We start from the raw sequence: 27,488 nt of genomic DNA, 5'->3' as shown, positions 1-27,488 counted from the left end.
ACACTTAACTCGCCTAGGACACTTCTACGAGTCCAAATCTTTTATCTCACTCTTCCTTCTCCACTATATACTCCACAAATAAAAGCATGCCACATGTCCATCTAATTTATTAAATGCTAAATTTATGCCTTAGAGCATCCACAGCAGTGGAGCTAAAAATTTAGTTTTTTAGCTCCACCAAAAGTTACTTTATCTATTTTACCTATATACATGCTACAGCAGTGGATCTATTTTAGCTTTTAACACAATAAAATAATATAAATATCACAATAAAATAATATATCCATTACAATAAAATAATATATTCACTACAATAAAATAATATATCCTATACAATAAACAACAATCACAACCACCTTCAACCGCCACCGCCACCGCCGCCGCCGCCGATGACTCTTTTTCCACCGCCGTCACCGCCGCCACCACCGCCACCGACGACTCTTTTTCCACCGCCGCCGCCGCCGCATGATAGCAAATAATCGTCTAGTATTAACAAGTGATTTTTTTAACCCCAAATTATACTCGTACATTTTTTTTTTTTTACTAAAACAATTTCTCAATTATCATGATAGCCTATTATCGTCTCAATTGTCCGAAAGCAACCTTGGAACAATGTGAACTATGAAATGAAGGAACTTTATAAGAAAACATATAAAATAGAATACATATTATAGCAAGAACAATGTAGTCCATAGATTTGCTCACATACATAACTCAAACCAAATTACAATAAAACTCACACACTCGCACAAGTTCCTATGACTCATACTTCTCAACATACAAAAAAGAAAGTTCCTACGACTCGTCTTGCAATTGCCATAAATGTTCAATAAGGTCCGACTAGAGTTGAAAATCAATTTCTCGGTCTCTAATGCGTCCATGCCTCTCAATGTATGACAAAAATTCATCACTTTGTTCACGTAACATTTGCAGAGAAGGATTATCCATTCCATCATTTTGTTCATAATCCAAATCTACCACTTCATTATCATCCCGCTCATCTTCAACAATCATATTATGGAGAATTATGCACACTTTCATGATCTTTTTGAGTGTTTCAAGATGAAAAAGTCGTGCAAGTCCACGACCAATTGCAAAACGTGCTTGAAGCACTCCAAATGCACGCTCAACATCCTTCCTATATGCCTCTTGGGCTGCTGCAAATAATTTATACTTCTGTCCTTGTGGAGCTGGGATTGTTTTCACAAATGTTGCCCACTTTGGATATATACCATCAACAAGGTAATATCCCATAGTGTAGTCATGACCATGAATTGAGTAATGTATTGTAGGAGCACGTCCTTCAGCAAGTTCATTAAATACATGAGATCGCTCTAACACATTAATATCATTATTTGACCTAGGTAACCCAAAAAATGCATGCCATATCCAAAGATCATATGATGCTACTACCTCCAAAATAATAGTAGGCTCACGAATATGACCACAATATTGACCTTTCCATGCAGATGGACAATTTTTCCACTTCCAATGCATGCAATCAATTGAACCTCGACGTTCACCGTGAGCTAACAGTCTAGCAATGTCTTCATTGTTTGGCTTTCTCAAGTATTCTTCAGAGAAAATATCAATTACCGCAGTAACAAATTTTTTCAAACTTTCTAATGCAGTAGTTTCTCCAATCCGCACATATTCATCTATCAAATCACTCGATACTCCATACGCAAGCATTCTAAGTGCAGCAGTTATCTTTTGTAATGAAGATAAACCAAGTTTGTTGGTACTATTTCTTTTTTGGACAAAGTAAGAGTCATGAGCTTCAACTTGAGATTGAATACGAAGAAAAAGAGAACGCTTCATCCGAAATCTCCTACAAAATAAAGCGGGTGGATATATTGGTGTGGGAGCAAAATAATCAAGAAAAAGCCTCTCATGGCCTACCAAATGATTACGTTGGATAGAACGACGGCAACGCTTAGGTTGTGATGCTTCCATAACAAGTTCTTCGATTATCTCATCTTCATTTAAGTCATCAAGAAGGAACTTGCGAAACAAATAGTGATTCATGGATGTAACCTTCAAGACAATTGGAAATCAATTATTACTATAGATGCAAAATTAAAATCAAGTGACATAAACCACAACAAAATGAATATAACTAATTCACGCACAAATCACAACACAAACACATACATCTAAAAAAAAAACTTGGAAATACTATGAATGCTTATTGTTCATAGATTTATTCTAAGACCTATCATCTCAAAACCAAGCATATGATACTAGGAATGTTCAATGAATAGAAATAATTGGATGAAAGACACTCATAGTGGCAGTAACAGCAAGATATATAATAGCAAAATATACAATAGGCACTCATAGTGGCTATAATACTCATAGTTGATCAAATAATAGTTTCATTGGATCAAAGAATTATATCAATGCCTATCACAAGATTGAATGGAACTTAACAAAAGATAAAAAAGATTGCACTTCAAAGTCTTTGTTAGATTGCACTTCAAGTCACAACACAAATACATACATATAGTTTAAGATAATTCATCAAGTAACATAAGCCACTACAAAATACATAAAAGTCTAAACTACATCCAAAATACAATTAAACCCATTAATTACATGATCTTCGTTTTGCCATGATTTCCTCTTGGAGTTGTTCATAAAAAGCTTTTTGTGTTTCGGTTAAGCCACTTGTATCTATCATCATGATTCTCTCTTCCTTTAACCTTTCTTCCCGCTCACATTTTTTTCTTCTCAATCATCATTCTTTCCTTCTCAATCTTAAGTTTTTCTTCCCTACTTTCCCTTTCAATCACAAGTTTTTCCCTCTCAAAAGACATATTTTCTCTTCCAACCAAGTTACATCCTCAATCAATTTCAATTTTTTGTTCAAATATTCCCTTACATCTTTTCCGATGGCTTTATTCTTTCTGATGGCCTTTTTGGCCTTCCTACCAATAGGTCTCTCAAAATTAGAAGTGTCACCAAGTCCGGACCCACAATCCCCTTCACTAATAGATATTGCCTCTGAAGTTGGAGGCACGGATGATCTGGATCTAGCATTGTTAGGATCGGCAAACTTTAGTTGGTCCTTTAACATGAGCCAACAATGGTCAAGAAGAAAGGGTTGCGACGGCGTGGACTGGGCTGGGACAGCGACGGATAGTGTGGGCTAGGTCGGGACGGCGACAGTGTGGAGAGCTTGATAAGTGAGAGAGATGAAAGCTTGCGATGGCGTGGGCTGGGCTGGGCTAGGACGGCGACGGACGATGTGGGCTGGGTTGGGACGACGACGGCATGGAGAGCTTGATGAGTGAGCGAGATGAGAGCTTGCGACAGCGTGGGCTGGGCTGGGATGGCGACGGTGATGAGTGAGAGAGATGAGTGAGGGAGATGAGTGCTTGATGAATGAGGGAGATTAGTGCTTTGATGAGTGCGGTGGAGATATAGAATAAAAAAATGAAAAAATAAGGTGAGTTTTATTATTTTAATCGGGAGTTGGATTAAAAAAAAAAAATTTTTTTTTTTTTAGATGAGTGCTACAGTGCACATCTATAGATAGATGTGCACTGTAGCAAATCAGCTAAATTTTATGGATTTGGTTCCACTACTACAAGCCTTTTTTGCTATATTGGTGGAACTAAAATAGCATTATAGCTTTTTAGCTCCACTGCTACAAATGCTCTTATATTATTTCAATTTCCTAAAATAAATAAATAAATAACCCATCATATTTAGGAAATTGAAATAATAGAAGGCATAAATTTAGCATTTAATAAATTAGATGGACATGTGGCATGTTTTTATTTGTGGAGTATATAGTAGAGCAAGAAGAGTGGGATAGAAGATTTGGACTCCACTTCTACATGTATGCCCCAATTGTGTTCTTTTAAAAAAAGTACTAAACACAACTGGTACATAAGAACAAGAGAAATCGAATACCTTTTCATAAAATAAAGGGAGCATTCATGCTCTGAATAGTAATAATGCATTTGAAAATTAATAAATATATTTATTCTTGGTTTGTCGTGTCCTATTTTTTCAAAAATTACTGTGTCGCTGTGTCATATCTGTACACCTACATGAACCCGTACCCGCTGTGTCTGTGCTTCTTAGTAGGGCGATCTTGCTGGAGAATGGCTGCAGTGCATAGTGTAATAGAGACATCAATAATGGCAGTGCACTCAGTGTCAGTGGTAAAGTTTTATTTAAGCTCATCCTTCATCGGTGGTTTATTTATAACATTGCCCCTTTGCCTCTTTCATATCTAGGGATTTGATACCTGCAAATTATTGTGACTCATTACTGAATTAGAATGAGAAAACACCTTGTTTTTGGTCAGTCATCACTTCAGTGCCCTGAGTCATCTTTCCTTATGTTTCTAGTTCAAGAGGGTAACTTAAAACTTCAAGATCATCATAGTTGTATAAAATAACTAGGTTTGAAGATTGATATGGACAAAAATAGTGCTTAAGGCGTGAGCAGGCAAAACCGTCAACTTCTATTGCAAGCTAACGACAAGAAGAGATCTGATAGGGGTAGCGAAGGGAGTCGGCAGGCAGTACCAAAAGGCTAACAACATCAACAAGCTGACACCTATAAAACTGAAGGGAGTACAATAAGCTGACGGTCCTGAATAAGCTGACGGTTTTGATACGGTTTGCTTGCTGCCCACGATTGCATATATAAGGAAAAGTCTTGCCCTCCATGTTTGGTGTTACTCAAAGGGATTCTTATAAGGAAAGGATTCCGCCAAATACGCCCAAAGAGACTCCTATAAGGAAAAAACTTCTACAGCAAGAAAAAGATGTCAACCCTCTACTACTATAAAAGCCTCAATACCCTCACTAGCCAAGGTACGCATAATTTACCCGCTCTAGCACTCTAAAGTTGTGAGAAGCTCCAACTTGACCTTCGGAGGGTATTTGGCCAGCACCACACCGGTGCTCTCTGTAAGGTCTTCCCTTTTTGTGTTGTGCAGGTGCTGTTGCGAGCACATGAAGGCCGTGTAACTCATTATTGATTTTTCGACATCATCAGTTGGTGTCGTTTGTGGGAAACATTTAGCATACTTTAGCTTATCGCTTCCCGAACAAAGAGTTGCATGGTACTTACTCGCTCGATGGCAACTACCAACAACGTTTAAGGAGACGAGCCGCAACCCACTGCCCTAGAGAGGCAGGTCCAAACCCTCATGGCAGCAGTGGAATGTCTCACCAAGCAGAATCATGATCTTGAAGAACAGTTACGCCAAAGGAATGCGGGACACGGCACCCAGGAAGAAGGCCAAGAAGGAACTAGCGCCGAGTGACGAGACCGAGAGGGACCAGAAGGTAGCAACGCCCCAAGCAAACTGGAGCGACAAAATATGAGCCTCCCATCCCTCACAAATACGACTCCACCACATATTGTCGCAGAGATGCAGGCAATAAAGGAACATATGGAGGTTATGATGAACACCCTTAAGGGACAAGTGTCCAGCGATCTTGACGATCTCGTTAACCGAACTGACTCACCATTCACCGCCTCCGCCAATTCCTTCCCCCTACCGCATAAGTTTCGTATGCCGCAGATAGACAGTTATGACAGAGTCAAGGACCCTCTGGATCACCTAGAGACCTTCAAGACCTTGATGTACCTTCAAGAAGTAGCAGATGAAATCATGTGTAGGGCCTTCCCTATAACGCTAAAGGGCCCAGCAAGGGTGTGGTTCAGCCGACTGACGCCCAACTCCATCAGCACTTTCAAGGAGCTAAGCGCTCAGTCACACTTCATCGGGGGACATAGGAATAAGAAGTCCACGGCATGCTTGATGAGCATCAAGCAGTGAAAGGACAAGACGTTGAGATCCTACATAACCCGCTTCAATAAGGAAGCACTCTACAGGGCCACCAAGTACATGAATGCTAAAGACGCGCTGCTAGCTCGGGAGGAAAAGCCCAGGAAGAGGGAGAGATAGGAAGACACATGGCAGGACCAAGGGTGGAAGAAGGCAAGGACAGTAGACCGAAGGGATGAAAGGCGCTCTAAGCCCCTAGGAGGAAGGTTCACAAGCTTCACTTCATTGACTGCCCCAAAAGATTAAGTCCTAATGCAAATCAAGGATGAGGGGGCTCTGACGTTCCCTGGAAAGCTGAAGGGAGACCCCAACAAGCGATCTAGAGACAAAAATTGCCACTTCCACTATGACCACGGTCATGACACAGCCGATTATTATGACTTAAAGCAACAAATTGAGGCCCATATCAAACAAGAAAAATTGCAGAAGTTCGTCAGTAAGGAGAGAATAGATCCACCCCCTCAAGAGCAACACCCCCGATGGGATAATGAGCGACCTAGACCCCTCATAGGGGACATAAGGATGATCGTGGGAGGAATGGTGACTACTGGGTCGTCCAAAAAAGCTCGCAAAACTTACCTTAGGATGGTCCAGAATGTTCAACTGACAGGAGCCGTACCAAAGATAGCACGGAAAGAAGGCCCCATTATCGGGTTCCCAAAAGAAGATGCATGATAACTTCACCACCCGCATGACGATGCTCTTGTTGTCAACATACGAGTAGGAGACTACAACATGCACCGGGTGTTGGTCGACAATGGCAGCTCGGCAGATATCCTATACTACCCGGCATTCCAACAGATGAGGATTGACAAGGAACAATTGATTCTGACGAACGACCCACTCGTTGGTTTTGGAGGAACAAGGGTGTTCCCCCTAGGCACGGTCACATTATCTATAATGGTAGGTGATTACCCTCAACAAATCACCAAGGATGTAACATTCCTAGTGGTAGACTACTCGTCCACCTACAATGCTATCCTCGGACGGCCCACCCTCAATTCGTGGAAGGCCGTAACCTCAACCTACCACCTAATGATTAAGTTCCCTACCGACTATGGAGTGGGAGAGCGACGCGAAAATCAGATGGCCGCATGCGAATGCTACGTGACCATGATGGAAATGGATGACCACTTCCAAGCCATGAACATAGAAGAACATCGGATGCGACGGAGCCGGTAGAGAAGCTTGAAGAGATACTCCTTGACGACTCCAATCCTGACCGAACGACCAAAATTGGAACCCTCACTAATTCCGCGGTCTGCCAAGCGCTCACAACTTTTCTCATAAATAATTAGGACGTATTTTCTTGGAGCCATGAAGACATGTCAGGGATAGATCCTTCAGTCATGGTGCATAGGCTAAATGTATCACCCTCCTTTCCACCCATCCGACAGAAGAAGCGTGTGTTCGCCCCAGAGCGAGATCAGGCCATAGCAAAAGAGATTCGTAAACTACAGGAGGTGAGCTTCATTAGGGAGGTTTATTAGCCCAATTGGCTGGCAAACGTAGTGATGGTTAAGAAAGCTAGCGGAAAGTGGAGGATGTGCGTGGACTTCACCGACCTAAACAAAGCGTGCCCCAAAGACAGCTATCCTCTTCCGTGGGTCGACGTTCTAGTAGACTCTACGGCTTAGCATCAACTGTTAAGTTTTATGAATGCTTTCTCGGGTTACAACCAAATCTGAATACACGAAGATGATCAGGAGAAAACTTCGTTCATGACTAGCCAAGGCCTCTTCTGTTATAAAGTGATGCCATTCGGCCTAAAAAATGCAAGTGCAACATATTAGAGGTTGATGAACAAGATGTTTGCACAGCAAATCGGGAGAAATGTCCAAGTCTACGTTGATGACATGCTAGTAAAAAGCCGAAGGGAGATCACTTGGAAGACCTCAGGGAAACATTTAACACCCTTCACTCTTACAACATGAAGCTCAATCCAAGAAACTGCGCCTTCGAAGTGACAGCAAGAAAAATCCTAGGATTCATGGTGTCTCAAAGGGGCATCGAGGCCAACCCGGACAAGATCTAGGCCATAATGGAGATAGTGCCCCCAAGAAATGTGAAGGAAGTACAAAGCCTCAACGGCAAAATAGCAGGGCTAAATAGATTCATGTCAAGGGCAACGAACAAGTGTTTACCTTTTTCTCGCACACCAAAGAAATCTTTCGAGTGGACTACCGAGTGTCAGCAAGCATTCAAGGAATTAAAAGCTTATCTATCTTCCCCGCCATTGCTAAGTCCCTCGCAACCAGGAGAAGAGCTTTTTCTCTACCTGGTCGTCTCCCTTGCCGCCGTTAGTGCCTCCTTGATTAGAGAAGAGGAAAGAGTGCAAAAGCCCGTGTATTATGCCAGCTGGGTGCTTCGCGGTGCCGAAGAAAGATACCCACCCATGGAGAAACTCGCCTTCGCATTGGTTACGGCAACCCGCAAGCTCAAACCGTACTATCAAGACCACACGATGATTGTCCTAACCGATAAGCCCTTAAGGTGGGCGATAAGCAACCCTGAAGCAGCTAGTCGATTGGTGCTATGGGCCATAGAGTTGAGCGAGTTTGACATCCAGTATCACCCACGAACTGCCATCAAAGGACAGATCATCGCGGACTTCATAGCAAAATTTACCAGCGATGAGGACAAGGGGGCAAAAGAGTCTCCTCTGTGGAGCATACATACGAACGGATCATCCAACAAACAGGCCGGGGGGGCTAGCATTGTACTACTATCACCCGAAGGGGACACGGTTGAATGTATGGTCCATCTCAACTTCCCTACCACCAACAATGAAACGGAATACGAAGCACTAGTAGCAGGACTCGATCTTTCCAAAGCAGCGAGAGCCACGAACATAGTCATTTATTGCGACTCTCAAGTTGTTACTAATCAAGCGAATGGGGACTATGAGTGCAAGGACGACAGAATGAAGAGGTATCTGGATCAAGTAAGAAAAACAGTAGACGACTTAAAGGCCAAAATCATCCAAATCCCAGAGGAGAAAATGAGCAAGCCGACCGCCTTGCCAAAGCCACTTCAGCAGAAAATATGATCACCCTCAATAATGTACTCTCTTTTGTTTTGCTTTTCCCACTAATAGATTTTGATGACGTGCAGAAGATAGGTACGGAAAGTAACTGGACCATACCGATAGCTTCATATTTGAAGAACGGTGTCTTGCTAAACAAAATGGAGGTCGCGAGAAAGCTGAAGGTCTAGGCAGCGCAGTTCATTTTGATAAAGGATGTCTTGTACAAAAGAGGTTTCTCCCATCCATATCTGAGGTGTTTGGGTGCTGAAGAGGTGGACTATGTCATAAGAGAGGTACACAAGGGAGTTTGCGGAAACCACTTGGGGCCAAGATCATTAGTGCATAAGCTAGTATGAGCAGGGTACTATTGGCCTACCATACAGAAGGACGCCGAAGCTTATGTCAAGACCTACGACAAGTGCCAAAGGTTCAACAACATCATTAGACAACCAACCGAAGAGTTGACCCCGATAACGACCCCATGGCCGTTTGCTCAGTGGGGTCTAGACATCATGGGACCATTCCCTACAGCAGTTCGACAGCTGAAGTTCCTGGTAGTGGGCATTGACTACTTTACAAAGTGGGTGGAAGTTGACGCCTTGGCCAACATTACGAAGAAGAACATACGGAATTTTGTTTGGAGATGCATCATATGCAGGTTTGGGATCCCTAGAGTCTTAATCTCAGATAACGGGAAGCAATTCGACAACGACTCCTTCCGGGACTTTTGCTCACAATTAGGGATAAGAAACCACTACTCCTCCCCCACCCAACCTCAAGCTAACGGATAGGTAGAAGTCATGAATCGATCCTTGCTCAAGATTATCAAGACTCGGCTCTAGGGGGCAAAGGGTATATGGCCTAAAGAGTTGCCAAGCATACTATGGGCATACAGGACAATGGTGAGAATGCCCATAGAAGAGACACCATTCTGGCTAACATACGGGAGCGAAGCAGTCATCCCGGCCAAAGTCGGACTCACAAGCTACAGGGTGCACAACCATGATGAGAATAAGAACGACGAGGCCATATGACTATAGCTTAATCTAGTAGACGAAATCAAGGCAACAGAAGAACAAAGGCTCGCACGGTACTAGGACCGCATGGCTAAGCATTACAACTCCCAAGTCAGACACAGAGACTTCGGAGTTGGAGATCTCATTCTAAGGAAAGTCATAGGCACTGCTAGAGACCCTACCCAAAGGAAGCTCGGCCCTAATTAGTAAGGACCTTACCGAATCACGTCATGGCAGAGGAAAGGCACTTATCACCTGGAGACGTTAGACAGACGAAAGCTACCGCATCCATGGAACATCGAGCACTTACGGAAGTACTGCTAGTAAAGATGACGGCATGAAGAACGACCCTTTTTTATTTACAGTTGACCCTAGCTGATTTTAATTACACTCTTCAGTTTTATCATTTACTTTAATTTTTGCTACAATACCATTTTTAAGCCCAAAGGGCAGGACTTTTTTCTTTTTAAGAACTACTTTTTCTACGTATGAATGGCAATAAGAGGAGTTTATTCAAAATTGACTGAAGTTTCTATCTACAAGTTTATAGTTCATGAAAAATAGATGACTTTAAGTTTACAAAAGTAGACACCCCCAAGCCCACAAAATAGACGGCTTCACCCTAAAAAGGATGAAAAAAGGTTCATGAAGTCCATAAGATGGACAAGTTTCTAAGTCCATAAACTAGACGACCTTAAGTTCACAAAAAGTGGACGATTCTAAGTCCATAAAGTGGACGACATTAAGTTCACAAAAAGTGGACGATTCTAAGTCCATAAAGTGGACGACATTAAGTTCACAGAAAGTGGACAATACTAAGTCCATAAAGTGGATGACCTTAAGTTCATAAAAAAGTGGACGATTCTAAGTCCATAAAATGGATGACCTTAAGTTCATAGAAAACGAACGACTCTAAGTCCATAAGGTGGATGGGCTCGTCCCAAGAGGATGAAGCATTGTTAAAGTCCCTCAAAAAGATGAGATTATAAAAATTACGAGTTTGTCAAGTCCAAAACATGGACAAGGACGCAAAGTTGATGGGCTCATCTAATGGATGAGATTATAAAAATGACGAGCTTGTCAAGTCCATAACATGGAAAAAGCCATAAAGCTGACGGTCTCATCAAATGGATGAGATTAAAAAAATGACGAGTTCGTCAAGTCCATAACGTGGACAAGGCTATAAAGCTGACGGGCTCATCAAAGGGACGAGATTATAAAAATGATGAGGTCAAGTCCATAACATGGACGAGGCTATAAAGCTGACAGGGTTATAAAAAATGACGAGTTCGTCAAGTCCATAGAGGGGACAAGACCATAAAGTTAGCAAAATAAATCAGTCCATAGCCAAGCTCATGAAATCAACGAGTTTATCAAGCTCAATAGATAAGATGGACGAGCTCTAAATTACGAAGAATATAAGTTAATTGCCCATAAGACTGACGAGCCTGTAAATTAATGGGCTCATCATACCCTTGAAAAGGACAAGTCAATCATCAATCCATGAAATAGGCGAGTTTGCAAAGACAGTAGGGATTATAGACCGACGAATTCATTTTAAGCATTCAACACATAACACATCAACAGATAATAGCAACGGGTACAAAGTACTACGGATAAAAGTAAATTGTTTACAAATAAAAGCCCAAAAAACAAAAAGGTCACTTAAATGCATTGTCTACAAATTAAATAGAATAAGGATAGGACTAAGCGGCAGGGGTGTCAGTAGAAACCCCTTCTTCTTTATCCTGAGCAGGAGGATTTTCTACGTCTAAAATCTCAACTGACAGGTTGGAAGAAGGGACAAGAGGATTTGCAACAGGTTGAGCCAAAACGATGCTATCATCTTTAGGATCATCACCATCATAAGCGAGGGTGTCGCCAGCAGGTGTTGACAGCACGGACTCTTCCATAGTGATCCTGGATAAGTCCAACTCTGGGAAGGCTGACGCGACTTGCTTGAGGCAATCATCAAACCCAGTGCCATAATAATCAGCATAGGAATCAATAAATGATTGCGACGCCTTGAATTCCGTAATGACATCGGCCCCAGCCTTCTCCACCTACTTGCGCAAAGTCGACAGCTCTTTCCGCAGCATCTCCTTCTGACTACCTGCCTCCTCCAACTTCCCCTTTGTCTCCTTCATCTCATTGTTTAGAGTACGAACGGCATCCTTATATTGCCCCGACTCATTCAATAAGTTTGTATTATGCTTCCTAACCCGGGTGACAACCCCTTCCTTGGCGACACAACGGTCCTAAAGTGCCTTAACACGCACCAAGGCTTGAAGAAAAGTGTAGCCATTAGTAAATAAAATAAATAAATAAAAAACAAACGAACAACAAAAAAGACATGATAAAATCAACCAGGGAAAAGGGCTTACTCGGGTAAGGTCAAAAAAGGCTGACTCAGCTCCTCTGTGCCCAGCTCATCACAAGGATCCACATCCATCGGTCTTACAAGCATCTTCACTTCCTCAATGGCATAGTCCTTGTGAGTAAGAAGGCAATGAGGTCCCTCAATAACGGGACCAGCTGAAGTCATCATCCCCTTACCCGTGCCAGGACCTGACTTAGGAGGTGACTTCTTGGAGTACGCATCCCTAGGAGTGACGGCTACTTTTTTAGGCGGACGGTCATTATCCCCATCAGTCTTCCTCTTAGCCGAACCCTTATAGACGGCCTTGGGGACTGACGAAGATGTCCCTTCTTTTCCCTTAACCTTTCTCTCTTCTTCTTTTTTATGAGCAGCAGCTGCCCTCACCCTTTGCTTTACTACATCCATTTCTGCAAAAGACAATTAACCTACATTATGAAGGTAGATGGTAAGAACAATAACTGACGAAAATGATAGAAAATCTACTCATGATGACGGCTAAGTTCGTCCAATCTGCGAGCCTCTAGCGTCGGATCCGGGCCCCCACAGTACAAATGAAGAGTGTCAAGGGTGATTAAGGCTGTGTTTGTTTTGGGTGAAAATTATTTCTGGAAATGCTTTTCCGTAAATGTGGGTGTTTGTTTGCGCATGGAAAATAGCATTTCCGGAAATGCTTTTCAGTTGACCGGGTGTTGGGGTGTAAAATGATTTCCGTTTTTATTTTACCTTCCAATACCATTTTCCGGAAAACAAAGAGAGAGCTTAGTGAGAGTGAGATAGAGGAAGAAGAGAGAGCACACCCCTCCGGCCAGCTAAGCTCCGGCCAGAGAGATCGCACCCAAAGAGAGATTGAACCCAGAGCCCAGAGCCCTTCGACTTCGACTTCGAATCGCACCCTTCGACTTCGCTGTTCGACTTCGACTTCGAATGGTTCTCGTCACACCCCAAAACCGATCATTCTCGTCGCACCCCAAAACCGATCGTCCTCGACCCAGATTCGTCGTCCCCAATCGTGATCTCGCCTTCACACCGATCGCGATCGCAACACAGCGCTGATCGCGATCGCAGCACCACGCCGATCGCGATCACAGCACTACGCCGTGCGATCTTACCTTCGCCTCCACCGCGCGATCTCGCCTCTCGTCTAACCCAGTCGCCTCTCTCTCTTCCTTCTTCTCTCAATTTGACCGGATTATGAATTTTTTTTCCTGGGTTTTATTTGTGTTTCTAGATTGAGGGATGAAATTATATATTTGTTTAGTAGCTGAGAAAATGTGAGCAACAAGTAGAAAATGTATTTTCTATGGTATTTTCAACAACACAACCAAACACCAGAAAATATTTTCCACAACAAATTCTAAAATGCAACCAAACACTTAAAAATATTTTCCTTTCCTGAAAATAGCATTTCCGGAAAATAAGTATTTTCCGGAAAATATTTTACATGAAACAAACACGACCTAAGTCCCTACACTTTTGCTGCTCGTCAGTTATGTGAGGACGAGTGCTAGCTGAAAACAAGGGAATAGACGGTGTTAGAAGCATTAAAAAAAAAAAAAACAAAGGAAGAAGAGCAGACAGAATTAACCTGAATCCCTAATGAAACCCAAGTATTGTCAAAATAACCACAAGGCATCGTCTCCCATTCTTCCTGACGACACACCCATTCCGTCCCTTTAACAGAGAAATATCTACCTTTCCAGTTCCTGTTAGAGTCTGGCATATCAGACACTAGTTTCAAACCCTTCTCCTGGGCAGTAAAATGATAAGTCCCCTTGGAAGACACAATGTGCTAAGGTCTGTAGCAGTAAAAGAACTCGTCAACGGAAAGCTGACGGTTCCCTCCGCTCAGACAACCCCATAAAACCTCAATACTTATAAATATCCTCCAGGCATTCGGGGCAATCTGGCTGACGAATAGACCTAAAAAATTAGCCAGCTGACGGTGCAAAGCCGTCAATGGTAGTCTAAGCCCCGTAGCAAACATGACTCGTTCAGAGATTTTTACTCACAATTGGGAATCAAGAATCACTACTCCTCATCCACCCACCATCAGGCCAACGAACAAGTTGAGTTTACAAACTGATCCTTGCTCAAGATCATCAAGACTCGACTCAAGGGGGCAAAGGGTATATAGCTAGAAGAGTTTCCAAGTGTACTATGGGCATACAAGACAACAGCCAGGACACGTATAGGAGAGACACCATTTCTACTAGCGTACGGGAGCGAGGCCGTCATCCCAACTGAGGTCAAACTACTAAGCTACAAAGTGGAGAACTATGATGAGAATAGGAATGATGAAGCCATACACCTATAGCTCAACCTAATAGATGAGAATAGGAAGAACCCTACAGAATCACTTCATGGAAAAGGAAAGGCACCTACCACCTAGAGACGCTAGACAAACAGAAGTTGCACCACCAATGGAACACGGAGTACCTAAAAAGATACTACAAGTAGACGATGACACGAACAACAATACTTCTCATTTCCAGTTTATTTCATTTTAGTTAATTTTTACTATCTACAGTACTTTTTACGCTCAAAGGGCAGCTTTTTATTCTTTCAAGAACAATTTTTTTACTTATGCACGCATTTATCACAATAAGAGGAGTTATTCAGATATGACCTATGTATGTATATGTCTCTACAAAACTACATCTATGATTAAGTCCACAGGTGGACGAATTCATTATTAGGCCCGCAAGTGGACAAGTTCATCCCATGGGGATGCCTTGAAATTATTAAGTTCACAAGTGAACGAGTTCATTGTCAGGCCCACAAGTGGACGAGTTCATCCCATGGGGATGCCATGAAATTATTAAATCCACAAATGGATGAATTCATTATTAGGTCCACAAGTGGACGAGTTCATCCCACGAGGATGCCTTGAAATTATTGTCCACAAGTGGATGAATTCATTATTAGATCCAAAAGTGGACGAGTTCATCCCATAGGGATGCCTTGAAATTATATAGTCTATAAGTGGACAAGCTCATTATTAAGTCTACAAGTGGATGGGTTCATCCCAATTATTAACCAAGTCCTTTAAGGGACAGGTACATCCTAACATGTATACGAGTCCCAAGGTGGATGGACATACGCATATCTTAAAATAAGAAAACACATAACAAGAGCATACTAAAAGCGGCGAATGTAAAATATTAAACAGACACTATAAATAAAATCAAGTGTTTACAAACGAGGCCCAAAAACAAAAGGGCACTTAATATTGTCTAAAAATGAGATACAAGAAAAATAAAAATTCAAACTAAGCTAAATATTCTGGACATCCTTGGTAGAAAGGATCTCTCCATCTTTGGCTGAAGGATTCTCGGCATCTTTTGTAGGAGGGTCCTCCGTAGACGGGACCAACGAAGCGACGGGTCCCTCAACAGCAGGTTGAGCAAGGACCACGCCATCATCTTTTGGATCTTGCTCAGTATGAGTAGAGTCGTCAATCTCATCACTAAAGGAATCACCACCTGCAGGAGTTGTCGGCAACGACTTATCCATGGAGACCTTGGACAAGTCAAGGCCTGGATAGACGAACCCAACCTGTTTTAGATAGTCATTAAAACTTTCGCCACAGTAGACGGTGCACACTTCAATAAAAGACTGCGAGGCCTTAAAGTCCACCATGGCATCGGCTTTAGCCTTCTTCGTCTGTTCACAAAGGGTCATCAGCTCTGTCTCCAAGCTTTCCTTGGCCTTCGGCGCCTTCTCTAAGAGATTGGATTCCTACTTTATTTTTTCAATAACAGTCATCAGCTCCTTGTTAAGAGTGCAGACAACCTCCTTATACTGATCCATCTCCTTGTTTTGAATATCTAGATGCTTCCGAAGCCGACTAATCACCCCTTCCTAGGTGACGCTCCTATCTTGAAGCGCCTTCATATGCATCAACACCTAAAATCAAGACAACCATCAGCTAATGAATGAACAACGGAGTGGAAGAAAGACTAAGAAAAACGTACCCTAGAAAGGTCAAAGAGACCCGACGCTCCCAAGTCTTCTGTCGTCTACTCAACACAAGGGTCTAAGTCCCTCTCTTTGATGATTGACTCAACCATCTCAACATCATGTTCCTTATGCGTGAGAAGATGACAAACAGTTCCTTGGGTGAAAGGACCCATCGCCATCATTAAACCCTTACCAGCTCCATGGCTAGGTTTAGGAGGCGACGACTTCTTTAATTGTTTGTCACCTACAAGGAGTCCCGATCCTTTCTTAAGCAGATGGTCATCATTCCCGTCACTCTTTCGCTTGGACGATCCCTTGCCAGTGACCTTAGGAGCTGACGTTGAGGTCCTTCTCTTTCAGCTTGCGTACCACGACTGACGCCCTTATCAAAGCCCTTTGTTTCGCTGTTTCCATTTCTGTAAAAGGGTAAAAGACAAACGTTAGATAAGCAGGCATAAGTATGAAGAAAATGAAAGGAAAGAGCCAAGATGTAAGAACTTATGCCGACGAGAATAAGTGTTCAGTCTACGGGCTTTAGGCATCGGCACAAGACCACCGCAGTAGGCATGCAACATGTCAAGGGTGATCAGGCCCCTGCACTTCCATTCATTAAAAGGGATCTTAAGCACCCGATGTATGAAAGCCTCCTGCTCGTCAGTTATGGGCGGACGAACGATGGCTGAAAAAGAGAAAAAGCAGATGACATTAAACACCTAGACAAATAAATAAAGAAAAAGTGAAAATGCAGATGGTACTAAACTTGAATCCTTGATGATACCCCAAGTATTGTCAAAGCCATAAGGCATCGTCACCCACTCTTCTTGACAACATACCCAGTCTATTTCTTGAACAAAAAAATATCTACTCTTCCAATTTCTATTGGAGTCGAGCATGTCCGACACCAACCTAAGCGACTTCTTCCTCACTGCAAAGTGATATATCCCCTTAGCCAAGGAGATATGCTAGGGTCTATAGCACCAAAAGTAGCACTTTTCAAACTTTCCAAGCAAAGGGATTAGAATGTTATCAGGGATTTGGTAATGATCCCATAAGGTCTTGAAGATATTGTTGTCATCGTTAGCTTAAAGTTGTTGACTGTCCATATCGCAGGAAGGATGAAGGGGCGGGTGTGACCATCCCAGAGCTTCCTAAACTTCCACCCTCAGAAGCCCTTCAGTCACCCTCATCCTAACCCCCATCACCTTCTCCCTCATACTCCTCTTCGGTCTCCCCTTCCTCTTTGTCCCCTTCTCCCTTGTCGTATTCGTCCTCTCCTTCCTCTACTCCCTTTCCATCGTAATCTTCTTCATCATCAGGAGAATGGGCAGACAATTCCTTCTCTAACGACCAAGATGAGCCCTCCTCATGCCCATGGCCTAACGGGTAGACTTCGTTGTAACTTGCTCCCTCACAAACTGACGATGACTAATCACTCATTGCTTCTCTATCACCTGACATCTATTCACCTATAAGCGACGGAGTATTCTAAGAACCTATTTAACGAGTCTCTCTATAGAAGTGATGACTAGCTAGAAAAATAGAAGTAGAAAAAAGAAGTGAAAGGAAAAGAAAACTTACGGATTTGTTGACAACTTTGAACGGGTGAGGAGATCCGAAAGTTGACAACAACAAAAATGACGGAATGACAACTCTCTTTCTCAAAGATTTGCAAAGATATAATAAGAAAAAATGAGAAGAGGTGGTGAACTATTTATAGGACAAAAGAGCACGGGAAACAAAGCAACGCCTTTGTTCAGAAATGAGGCAATCCTTCGATGCCACGTGTCCTAGCATTTAATAAAAGCTACTCAAAGAGTCATTAATGGGCACTCTTTTTCCAAACGAATGAACAATGGAGGGAAAGTTACACTCCATAACCCATCAGCTAAAACCGATGAAGTCATGGAGTAGGGGGCAGCTAACAAGTTTGATTTTAGAAAGTGATAAACGCACTATATGCAAAGAAGCCGATGACCCCATTAGGCCCGTCAGCTTCACATGCACGTAAGAAAGTATGAAACTGATGATATCATAGGTCGACAGTCTCACCTCCATACCCAACAGTGTCTACACAAGATGACGGGAAGAGAAAAGGTCGACGGGAACAAGAAGAGGCCGACGAGAATAAAAGGCGTGACGGCCCCAGCATGGCCTTACTTGATCTCCATGAACATATGTGCAAGGAAATATCTTGTACCCCACGATTAACCCTAATCAAGAGAGTCCCCACAAGGAAATGATCCCACAAGATACGTGTATTAATGAAGATCTTCTCTCCAAGGAAAGACTTTCCCTACCAAGTGTTAAGACATATGTGATTTACTAGTTAGGAACATATGTCAATTTTTTATGTAATTGGCTAATCCTTTGACAAAACCACTTTACTTGTATTTGGGTAGATCTAGGATGTGTTTAATACTTCAAGAAACTTTGTTTCAAGTTCAAGTGTTAAAGCCATGCAAGTCTGTCCAAGAATCAAGTGAGAAAGTGTTGAATTTTAAAGCTCGATAGTTGCTCGACACCTGGCTTATCTGTCGAGCTCTTCAGTTGCTTTTTATCGCAATCTTGACACCTCTCGATAGCTAGGTCGATCAATCGAGCAGATTTCTGTCCCCTCAACACCTTCTCGACACCTCCTCGATAGTTGTATCTGTCGAAGTTTAAAGCTCGACACCTCTCGATCAATCGAGGTTACGGGAATTCAGATTTTTAGATCTAATTTTCGGCCCATGATGACATGTATGTGTAGGGTTTCTTTTCTCACAACCCTAGATCTATATAAGGCTTATTTTAGAGGCCGTCACATAAGAGAATACAAGGAGAACATATGCAAAAGGTGACTGAAGCCTTATTCTCTCTGAAAGAAGCTACTGCGTCTTTGCACCTTAGGGTTTTGTAACCAAGTGCTTCTTGATCTTCATTGTTGATGAAGTGAAGAACTTTGCAGCCAACATTCTTCTTCCTCAAGTTGGTGAGTGAGTCGCGTACTAGGATTTGTGTAAAGGAGTTAGTCACGTACTGAGGTCCGTGCATCAAAAAGGGTGGTGTTCATATATTGAAGAGTTCAGAGGTTCTGAAGCGGTAAAAGGTTTTTGCTATGAGTTCATCTACGGGGATTGTAAAGTCTAGGGACAAAGGTTTTGTACTAAATCTGAAACTTCTCTTTACTATAGTAGATTGCTTTTCGTGAAGGTTTCCCCTAAGGTTTTTTACTGTGAAACTAGTTTGTTTTATTGGTTTTCCTGGATCATCATATCTTGTCTTATTTATTTTTCCGCTGCATGATTTTGACATGATATTGATGTTTGTTTGTTTTAACAAGATTTATTCATAATTAATCTAATTAACAACTTGGGTTTAAAACTTGTTAATTCTATCAACCGGGGTCTAAATTTCCCAACACCAAGAAACGAATGTTAGCTCTACGCTACTATAAAAATCTCAAAACCCTCACAAACCAAGGTATGTATAATTTAACTCAGCTTTGACACTCTAGAGTTGTGAAAGTTCTCTAACTTTACCTTCGGAGAGTATTTGGCCAGTACTATACCGGTACACTCTACAAGGTCTTCTTTGTTTCTGTTTCGCAAGTTTTGTGTAGAGCACGTGAGGACCGTGCGGCTCACTGACGATTTTTGGCATCATCAAAACATGTCCTTGAGGAAAAGTGAAAAACTACTTTTCCTTACAATTAATACATGGCTTCGTAAATTCCATGAGACTGCGAATATAATGGCATTAGATCTACAATTAATATTAACTTGTAAGCCATATGATAGCCACTTACTACAAAAAATGAGTGCAGACTTACCTTGAACTTAATTATAATATTCAATAGAAAGACATAATTTCAAATGCTCACAGAGCTTTTCCCTTCACAAATTAACCAAGATCTTACCTCTATGTAGTATAACATTTCATCAATGCTCCTATAACGAAATTTACCAATATATTTACTTGAGACCATGTTTTGTTCTGATGATGAGGATTTCCGTCATCATCATTTAAAAAAAAAAAAATTGGACCAGCCATCTTGAAATATTTTTCAGTTTATGGGAGCCAAATAACCAAAATGTCACGGAGGGAGTGATGGTGGAGCAGTGGTGGTACCATTGATGATTTTTGTTTTGGGGATTTAGGGTTTCATAGATTTTGATTAGAGAGAGAGAGAGGGAGAGAGGTAAAAATAAAGAAAGAAGTTTTTGTTTTTAATTGATTGGGAAAAGGGGGGTTTTGGTCTTTTAACTTTGTGCCACTTAAGTAATACACATGCGAGTCATGTGCTTGAAATTTCCTTCTAACACAATAGTAAAATTAACGTCAAGGTGTAAAGTGTAATAAAAGTCATAGTTTAGGGTACAAAACATGCATCGAATAGTTTAGAATGCAAAGTGTAATCTGTGGTACAGTTTAGGGTGATGAAGTCTAATTCCTCCCAAATTTTAGTTCTTTAAATTAAAAACACAAACACCATAATATTTCTACAACACAATTTTGACAAGTAAATATGATCATACAATAAAATGTAAAAAGTTAATCCCTTTTAATTGTTTGATTAAATAGAATGATATGCAACATTATATACCCTAATTGCTCCAAATTTTGAGTGCTCACAATGAAAACGTCTCTACCCTCTACTTGTGTTGAAGTAATACATTTTGGCTTCTTCCTCTCCTCACTCACCCGGAGGGGTTGTTCATCAAGTGTGTCATGTTTTTCAACTTAGGTTTTCTCATTGGATATATGCTAGTGATTCTAAGTATTGTAGATATGTTGCTCTTTTGTTGTGTGGATCATCATTTGTTCAAGTTTTCCCACAGAGGTTTCCACTGCTGCTTCGAAGGATAGATAATGGAATAGGGTGAAAGATGACATGGTGTAGCAAGTCCATTAGAAAAATTTCCTTTCAACTGAATCTTTCAATTCCCTCCCACTTTACTAATTTTTATTTTTATTTAAAAAAAAAAAAAAACCATCCACCATCCACTCTCTGGCCACTTTGTGTTGCCACTCCAATCCCCTCACCCATCGCCATTGAAACCCAAAATTACACATCAACGAGTGAGAGATGTAGGATGTGGCAACTTAAACTTCTTTAAAACTAATATATTTCTGTGGAAAATTTTAAATGAACTCACTGTAAGGGTTGAATTACAGAGGAGACATTTGCTTGTTGATCACCTTATTCTTTGTGCAATGCTATTGATGAAACTGTGCATCATCTTCATGTTTTGTAGCCTGACTCGAGCAGTGTAGTTTAGGACAGAGTTTACCACAGGAATTGAGTCTTTAGAACTAAAGTCAATTATTAAAACTGGTTAGCCTGACTCGAGCAGTGTAGTTTAGGACAGAGTTTACCACAGGAATTGAGTCTTTAGAACTAAAGTCAATTATTAAAACTGGTTGGAATGAGATATGAGCATTCCTGACAACTGCTCAGTTTTTTAGGTCCGTTTGGATTGAACTTATTTTTGCTGAAACTGAAAACTGAAAACTGAAAACACTGTAGCAAAATAATTTTTAAATGTGTGAATAAGTCATGGGACTCGTGAACAATACGTAAACAGTACATGAATAGTGCATAAACAGTGCATGAACAATGTTTTTTTGTCCCCTACATAGTAAAATCATGTAATATTACTGTTCACGCGCAGGGGAAAATAAAAGTCTAAAAACGCAAAACGTAAACGCCACATTCAATTGAATCCAAACAGGTACTTTGTCTATAAATTGTGCTGTCATATTGTTGTCAATCTGGGTTTTTAGCAATAAAACAGCATATGAAGCTGTTATGCTTATGGTAGTAAATGATGTTTAGTTTGTTAAATAGCAGTAAACACCTGCTGTACAAATTCACGGAGGCATAGGGATTAAGGCAAAATACAACCATTGACAGGAGCAAGTTTGAGGTGGTGCACCAAACGTGGCAAGGTAAAAAATGGCGGGTTTTAATTTTGATAGAAGCTAGGGCACTAGTAAATCAAAGTAGAAGGGCTCTTGCTTTATTTGTAAAGACTGACAACAGGATCTTAGCAGGCTTTTATAACTGGATGACTTTTTCTAAAACTTAAAACTGTATGTCTTGCTTTGAGAGAAGCACTGTATTTGATGCATAAGGGAATAACAATGGTGATGATTCTTTTCAGTAAAAATGTAAAATGATGGTTTGTAACTTGTGCTCAGGAGGGTGAAAGAATGAATGGACCTTAGAAGATGTGTCTGATGATCTAGAGTTGCTCATGAGATCCTTCACTGATTTTTTTTTTTTTTTTTGTGAGGATTGATGCTAGAGTTCTAAATGCCCTCTAAGGCTTGATTACGTGAAATTAAACAACAACAACATCATCATCATCATCATCATCATCATCATCATCATCAACAACAACAACAACAACAACAACAACAACAACATGGTGGTTTATTTAACAACTTGAGAAACATTTTTTTTCCTTGAGAAATCTATTGACATAACCATATTACACAATTTCAGTTCCTCGCTATTTTTTTGGGGGTGGGGGTTCCTAATTCCTTACACATTTCAAAGTAGACCATTGGAGATCTCACAATATCACAAATGCACAACAGATACCTTGGATGCTTAACCACAGCAAGAACCACATGCGGGTAAGGAACCTGGTGGTATAGAAATACATGTTTATTAGAAAAATGTGTGAAAAAAAATGTTGAAAAAAAAAAGTTGGATTCTCTTTTTTTTAATAAGTGAGTTTTGGCTACCAAGGGGAGATTCAAACTAGTGATCTCTGCTTCATAAGACATGGTATCAAGACGATTGTGCCATCCCTTGATTTTTTTTTTTTTTTTTTAATAAAAAAAAGTTAATAATCAAAATAAATACGGTGGGCAAAATTAACTTACTGTGGTCCCCTCGAACACTGTCAAGTCCACGAACATTGTCTAATCCACGGGGCGGCCCCCGTGGACCACTACCAGATGGTCCACCTCCTGGCCCCCCTGGCCCACCACCATCCCATTTCTTGCCACCACCAGAGCCTTTCCTGTAAGCATCTGACTTCTCCATCTGAGGCATGTAAGCATTAAGAACATAAATTTTTCTAATAGATTAAAGACCAATTTGATAATTCAAAGCTAGTATATATATCATAGTAGAGAAGACGAGGAAAGTCTAAGAATTACCGATAACATAGTCGTAAAAAACACGCCTATGTAGTTAACAATGGCCCAGAAGAAGTCAATGATTGTCCTGAGCTTCCAGATTGATCGCTTGGATTTCACAACACCTGAACAAGTGTGTGTGCCAAATCTTGGTTAAATCTTGCTCATGCTAATAATAAAGCAGAATGAATACATCTACAGTCTTTTCTTTTGGCCTCAACAGGAATTGAGTTTATATTATCAAAAATTAAACTAGAGCAAGACATGTCAAATTTGGCGACACCAGAGGCATATTCAACCCACAAACTATTCAATCAAACATGACACCAAATCACAAAAGCATCTTATAACATTATGCAACAAAAGTTGGTAATTTCAGTCTAACATTACATTGCAGAACACATTTTAGTGATTTCAGCATCCCAATGATCAACTTTTGTAACAGAATAGGTCAAACTGCCCATTGTGACAACATAAAGTAGAGCAGTGGTAGAGAGTTGCATTGGCAAAAGCACACTCAAAGTGCCAAGCCTTGAGCGCTTTTTGCACCTAAAGCAAAGCACCTTTGGAAAAGCACGCTTATTGCGCATTTTTAATACGTGCAAAAAAAGCAAGACTTTTTTATTTTTATTTTATTTATCTAATCCCATTTGTATGGGCTCTTGATTTGTCATACAAAGACCAATCATATGGTGTAATACAATAGACAAGGCCACCCCTCAATCCTCATTACAAATTCTAGAAGACATTAAAAATATCTAAGGGACCACAGAGTGGTTGACTGGGAGTGCTAGAGCTGCTGGAGTTGAAGAAGAAAGATTCAACATGATATCAAGTTCTAGTTCACAGCGTAATCTTATTCAAGGAGAGTGAGGCTATTATGATGATGATGATGATGATGATTATGTTGACAATGAATTTGGTCTTATACTTAATGAGGATGATAATTATATACTTTAGGTTTGCATTTCATAGTTTATGTTAGGCACAGAAGTCACAATTGCATTCTAGTACTATTTGGTCTTTACCTATTGGGCATTTTTTTTTTTTTTAATTCAACCTTGTACTTAATTTTGATGATGGTTGTATATATTTTGCAAAGTACAGGAAAACTATGTAAAATGTTGTTTTTGAACTTTATATCATTAGCTGTTCACCTGATTGTCAAATGGCATTTATCAAATAATATTACTACCTCCATCCCACATTGTTGGTTCAGTTTAGAAAATTCAACTTTTTTAAGAAAACATCATTCAATGAGTTGTTTTTAGGCTAAAAATGTATCAATTTCCAAAACTACCCTCATTAATTTAAATTTTAGTGAAAGAATGGATTGCTATTTTATATAAAGTAAAGGGTAAGTTTGAAAATTAATTTGTTGACTTTTCAAAGAAGACTACATTTTGACACATCCCAAAATGGAATAAAGGACCAACAATTTGAGATGGTTGGCGTAAAAATGAACTTCATCAAGGATCAATGACATCGAAAAAAAATGGATTCTAAAACACTTGGAGAGGAAAAACCAATCCATCTATATAATTTAATCAAAAAATACATCAATAATATTTTTTTAAAATAATTAAAAAAACCAAAACATCAATATCACTTTTTTTTTTAAATAGCATTAGTCTATGTCACATCACACTCACCACCTGCTTCACTCCATTCTGAAAGTATCAAAATATAGGCAACAATTAAAAGCTCTAATCAATCATCACAAGCATCCCTGAATCATTGTGCAACACAAATGATGAGATAGAAATATATTAAGATCCTTAAGAGTCATGGATCACAAATTTAATTAGTTAAAAAGACATAGGAACAAGTTTGCAAACTATACAAACATAATTTTGTTAAATACTATTTAGATTGGAAATTACACACAAAACAGGAAACAGAAGAACATATGCAGGAAGCTAGCCATAACTACTAAACAACACAACTGAAACAAAGATGTTTACTTTTTCTCAATTAGAAATATTGTTAAAAAGACTGGATCATTGGACCTTTTCTTTTCTTTTTTTCAATTAGCAAAGACATTGTTAAAACTACTGGATCATTGGTCCTTGTCCAAAACACCTTGAACATTCAAGAATTCTCAAGAAGAAGATTTTAAGCTTAAATCTAAATAGAAAATAAAAAACTAAAGTAGTATTAATATGAAAATTAAAATATAGGTCTTTCTAAACTAATGAATAGTATGTGTCATAGAGCGGGTGAATCAGTGGATCAATTTTTATTGCATTGCAATGTTGCCAATGCTTTGTGGAGGGATGTGCTTCAGATTTTTGGGATCCAATGGGTCATGCCTGAGTTGGTAATGAGCTTATTATTTTGTTGGAGGAATTAATTTGGGAAGCATGGTTTGGATATTTGAAACTTAATTCCAGGCTACTTGATGGGATTGTTTGGAGAGAACGAAATTGTCGTTTGTTTGAGAACACTGAAAGCTCCTTGGATCATTAAAAATATGTGCTTCAAAGCACTCTTTTTGATTGGTCAAGGAGCTGGGGTTTCACTGATTTTACATCCACTATTGAGTTTTTAGCTTCTCTTAGACCTATATGATTTTTTTGGACTCTCAGTTCCTTTGTGTTCATCATCATGAACTCACAAAGATTCTATTTGATATGATTAATGAAATTGCACCTATTACTTATCATTAAAAAAAATTACCAAATAATCAGAATTAAGAACAAAGATACAAGCTGAGGCCAAAAAAGGAACCAGTTCAATAAAGTTTGCAAATGTCAACAGTAAGGTTGAAGAAGAGAAAAATAATTGAAATTTAACTAAAAAAGATATTTCTCTTTCTCTAGTGCGTACAGTGAAGGACTCTTGAGAAATACTCAGAAACTTCTATTGAAAATGATCAGTCACACGCATGAAAAAAGGAGACCCAGAAGGGGAAAAAGAGGGAGAGAGAAAGAGAGAGATGAAAAACAGAGAAATCAAATCAAATTCCACACGCCTCTCCAATACCCCCAACAAATAAATAGAAAGTCATGGCAAAAAGGAACCACCATTGGTTTGTGAATGATCAGTTGGTCATTTCCGAACTCAGCTCAATTGCTCATGTAGAGATGTGCCTAAACTAGATTCCGGGTCATTAAAACTTAATTTAATCAATACAAGAATTAACTAATACCTAATTTTCTGAGCTTGATTTTGGCTCAAATCAGCCCAAAATCAACGTGATTCATCAAATTTCCCATTTTAAATCACAAAAATGCAAGAATATCATACACAACGAAACAAATCCCAAATCGCAAACACCACTTGTTACAGCATATAATCAACTAAATAAATCCTGGCACAAGTTCTTCAAAATCAAGTTGCAGCTCATTTCATTGCATGCCAATTCATGTCAGCTCATCAACAAGCCCAGAAATAAAGATACCAAATAATCAAAATTATAAGAGTGAGGTTGGATTTTTTTTTTTTAATTCAATCTGTTATGCATAATTCTTGGGTTAGTGGTGAAAAAAATCATAAATTTTTTTTCCAGTATAGAAAAAATTTATTCAAAGCAAAACCATGTCCATGTCAAAGTTAAGTTGGAAAATTTTCCCATGGTTCCGGAGCTACAGATTAAAATTCAAAATTGTTGCATATCTGCAAAAGGGTCCTATCAAGCTTTGTAATTAATTTTATATATATATATATATATATGTTTAAAAATTACAAAAAACAAATCTGAGAACAGAGGAACAAAGACATTGAGCGATCCAAACGAGTCAATTCACCAAAAGGCATAATTATTCACAGCAAAACCGAATAATAAAAAGCCCTAATTTCAATATTCCAAACAAGTAAATTAACGACCAAAAAAGCAAATAATAGTTTCGCAAAGCAATCCGATTTATGAATTAATCACGAATTAATCAAAGAAAAAGAGAGAGAATGTGAACGAACCTCGTTCGATGTAAGCCATGAGACAGAGAAATTCTAGAGTCTTCGCCAAAGTCCGAATAAAGATAAATTTGATTTGAGAGAGAGAGAGTTGCGGTGCATATAAGGCGACCGACTCGAATTCGACGATAGTCTTTGTGATGACTAGTTTGGATGACGCGTTCTCTCGGTTTTAATTGGCTACTGCAAAAGTCCATTCTAATGCTGGAAGTCTGCGGTGTTGTTTGGATACGACAT

At 40.0% G+C, this 27,488-nt stretch overlaps 2 protein-coding genes across 2 annotated transcripts; both read right to left on the bottom strand.

Annotated features, from left to right (window-relative positions):
• Nucleotides 1–840: 840 nt before the first annotated feature.
• On the bottom strand, nucleotides 841–2,028 carry LOC126701031 (uncharacterized). The gene has a single exon (XM_050399178.1). It carries the CDS (start codon nucleotides 2,026–2,028, stop codon nucleotides 841–843), a length of 1,188 nt encoding a protein of 395 aa, XP_050255135.1.
• A 20,572-nt stretch (nucleotides 2,029–22,600) lies between these two features.
• On the bottom strand, nucleotides 22,601–27,488 carry LOC126698308 (uncharacterized). Its single transcript, XM_050395452.1, has 4 exons — nucleotides 27,255–27,488; nucleotides 23,358–23,461; nucleotides 23,079–23,241; nucleotides 22,601–22,835 (listed from the first exon to the last, which is right to left on the bottom strand). Exons 1-4 carry the CDS (start codon nucleotides 27,271–27,273, stop codon nucleotides 22,801–22,803), a joined length of 321 nt encoding a protein of 106 aa, XP_050251409.1. The 5' UTR covers nucleotides 27,274–27,488; the 3' UTR covers nucleotides 22,601–22,800.

This window comes from Quercus robur, chromosome 9 (assembly GCF_932294415.1).
Source record: "Quercus robur chromosome 9, dhQueRobu3.1, whole genome shotgun sequence".
Taxonomy (NCBI): domain Eukaryota; kingdom Viridiplantae; phylum Streptophyta; class Magnoliopsida; order Fagales; family Fagaceae; genus Quercus; species Quercus robur.
The sequence above is the reverse complement of the archived record's forward strand: the minus strand, read 5'-3'. Positions and strand labels throughout refer to the sequence as shown.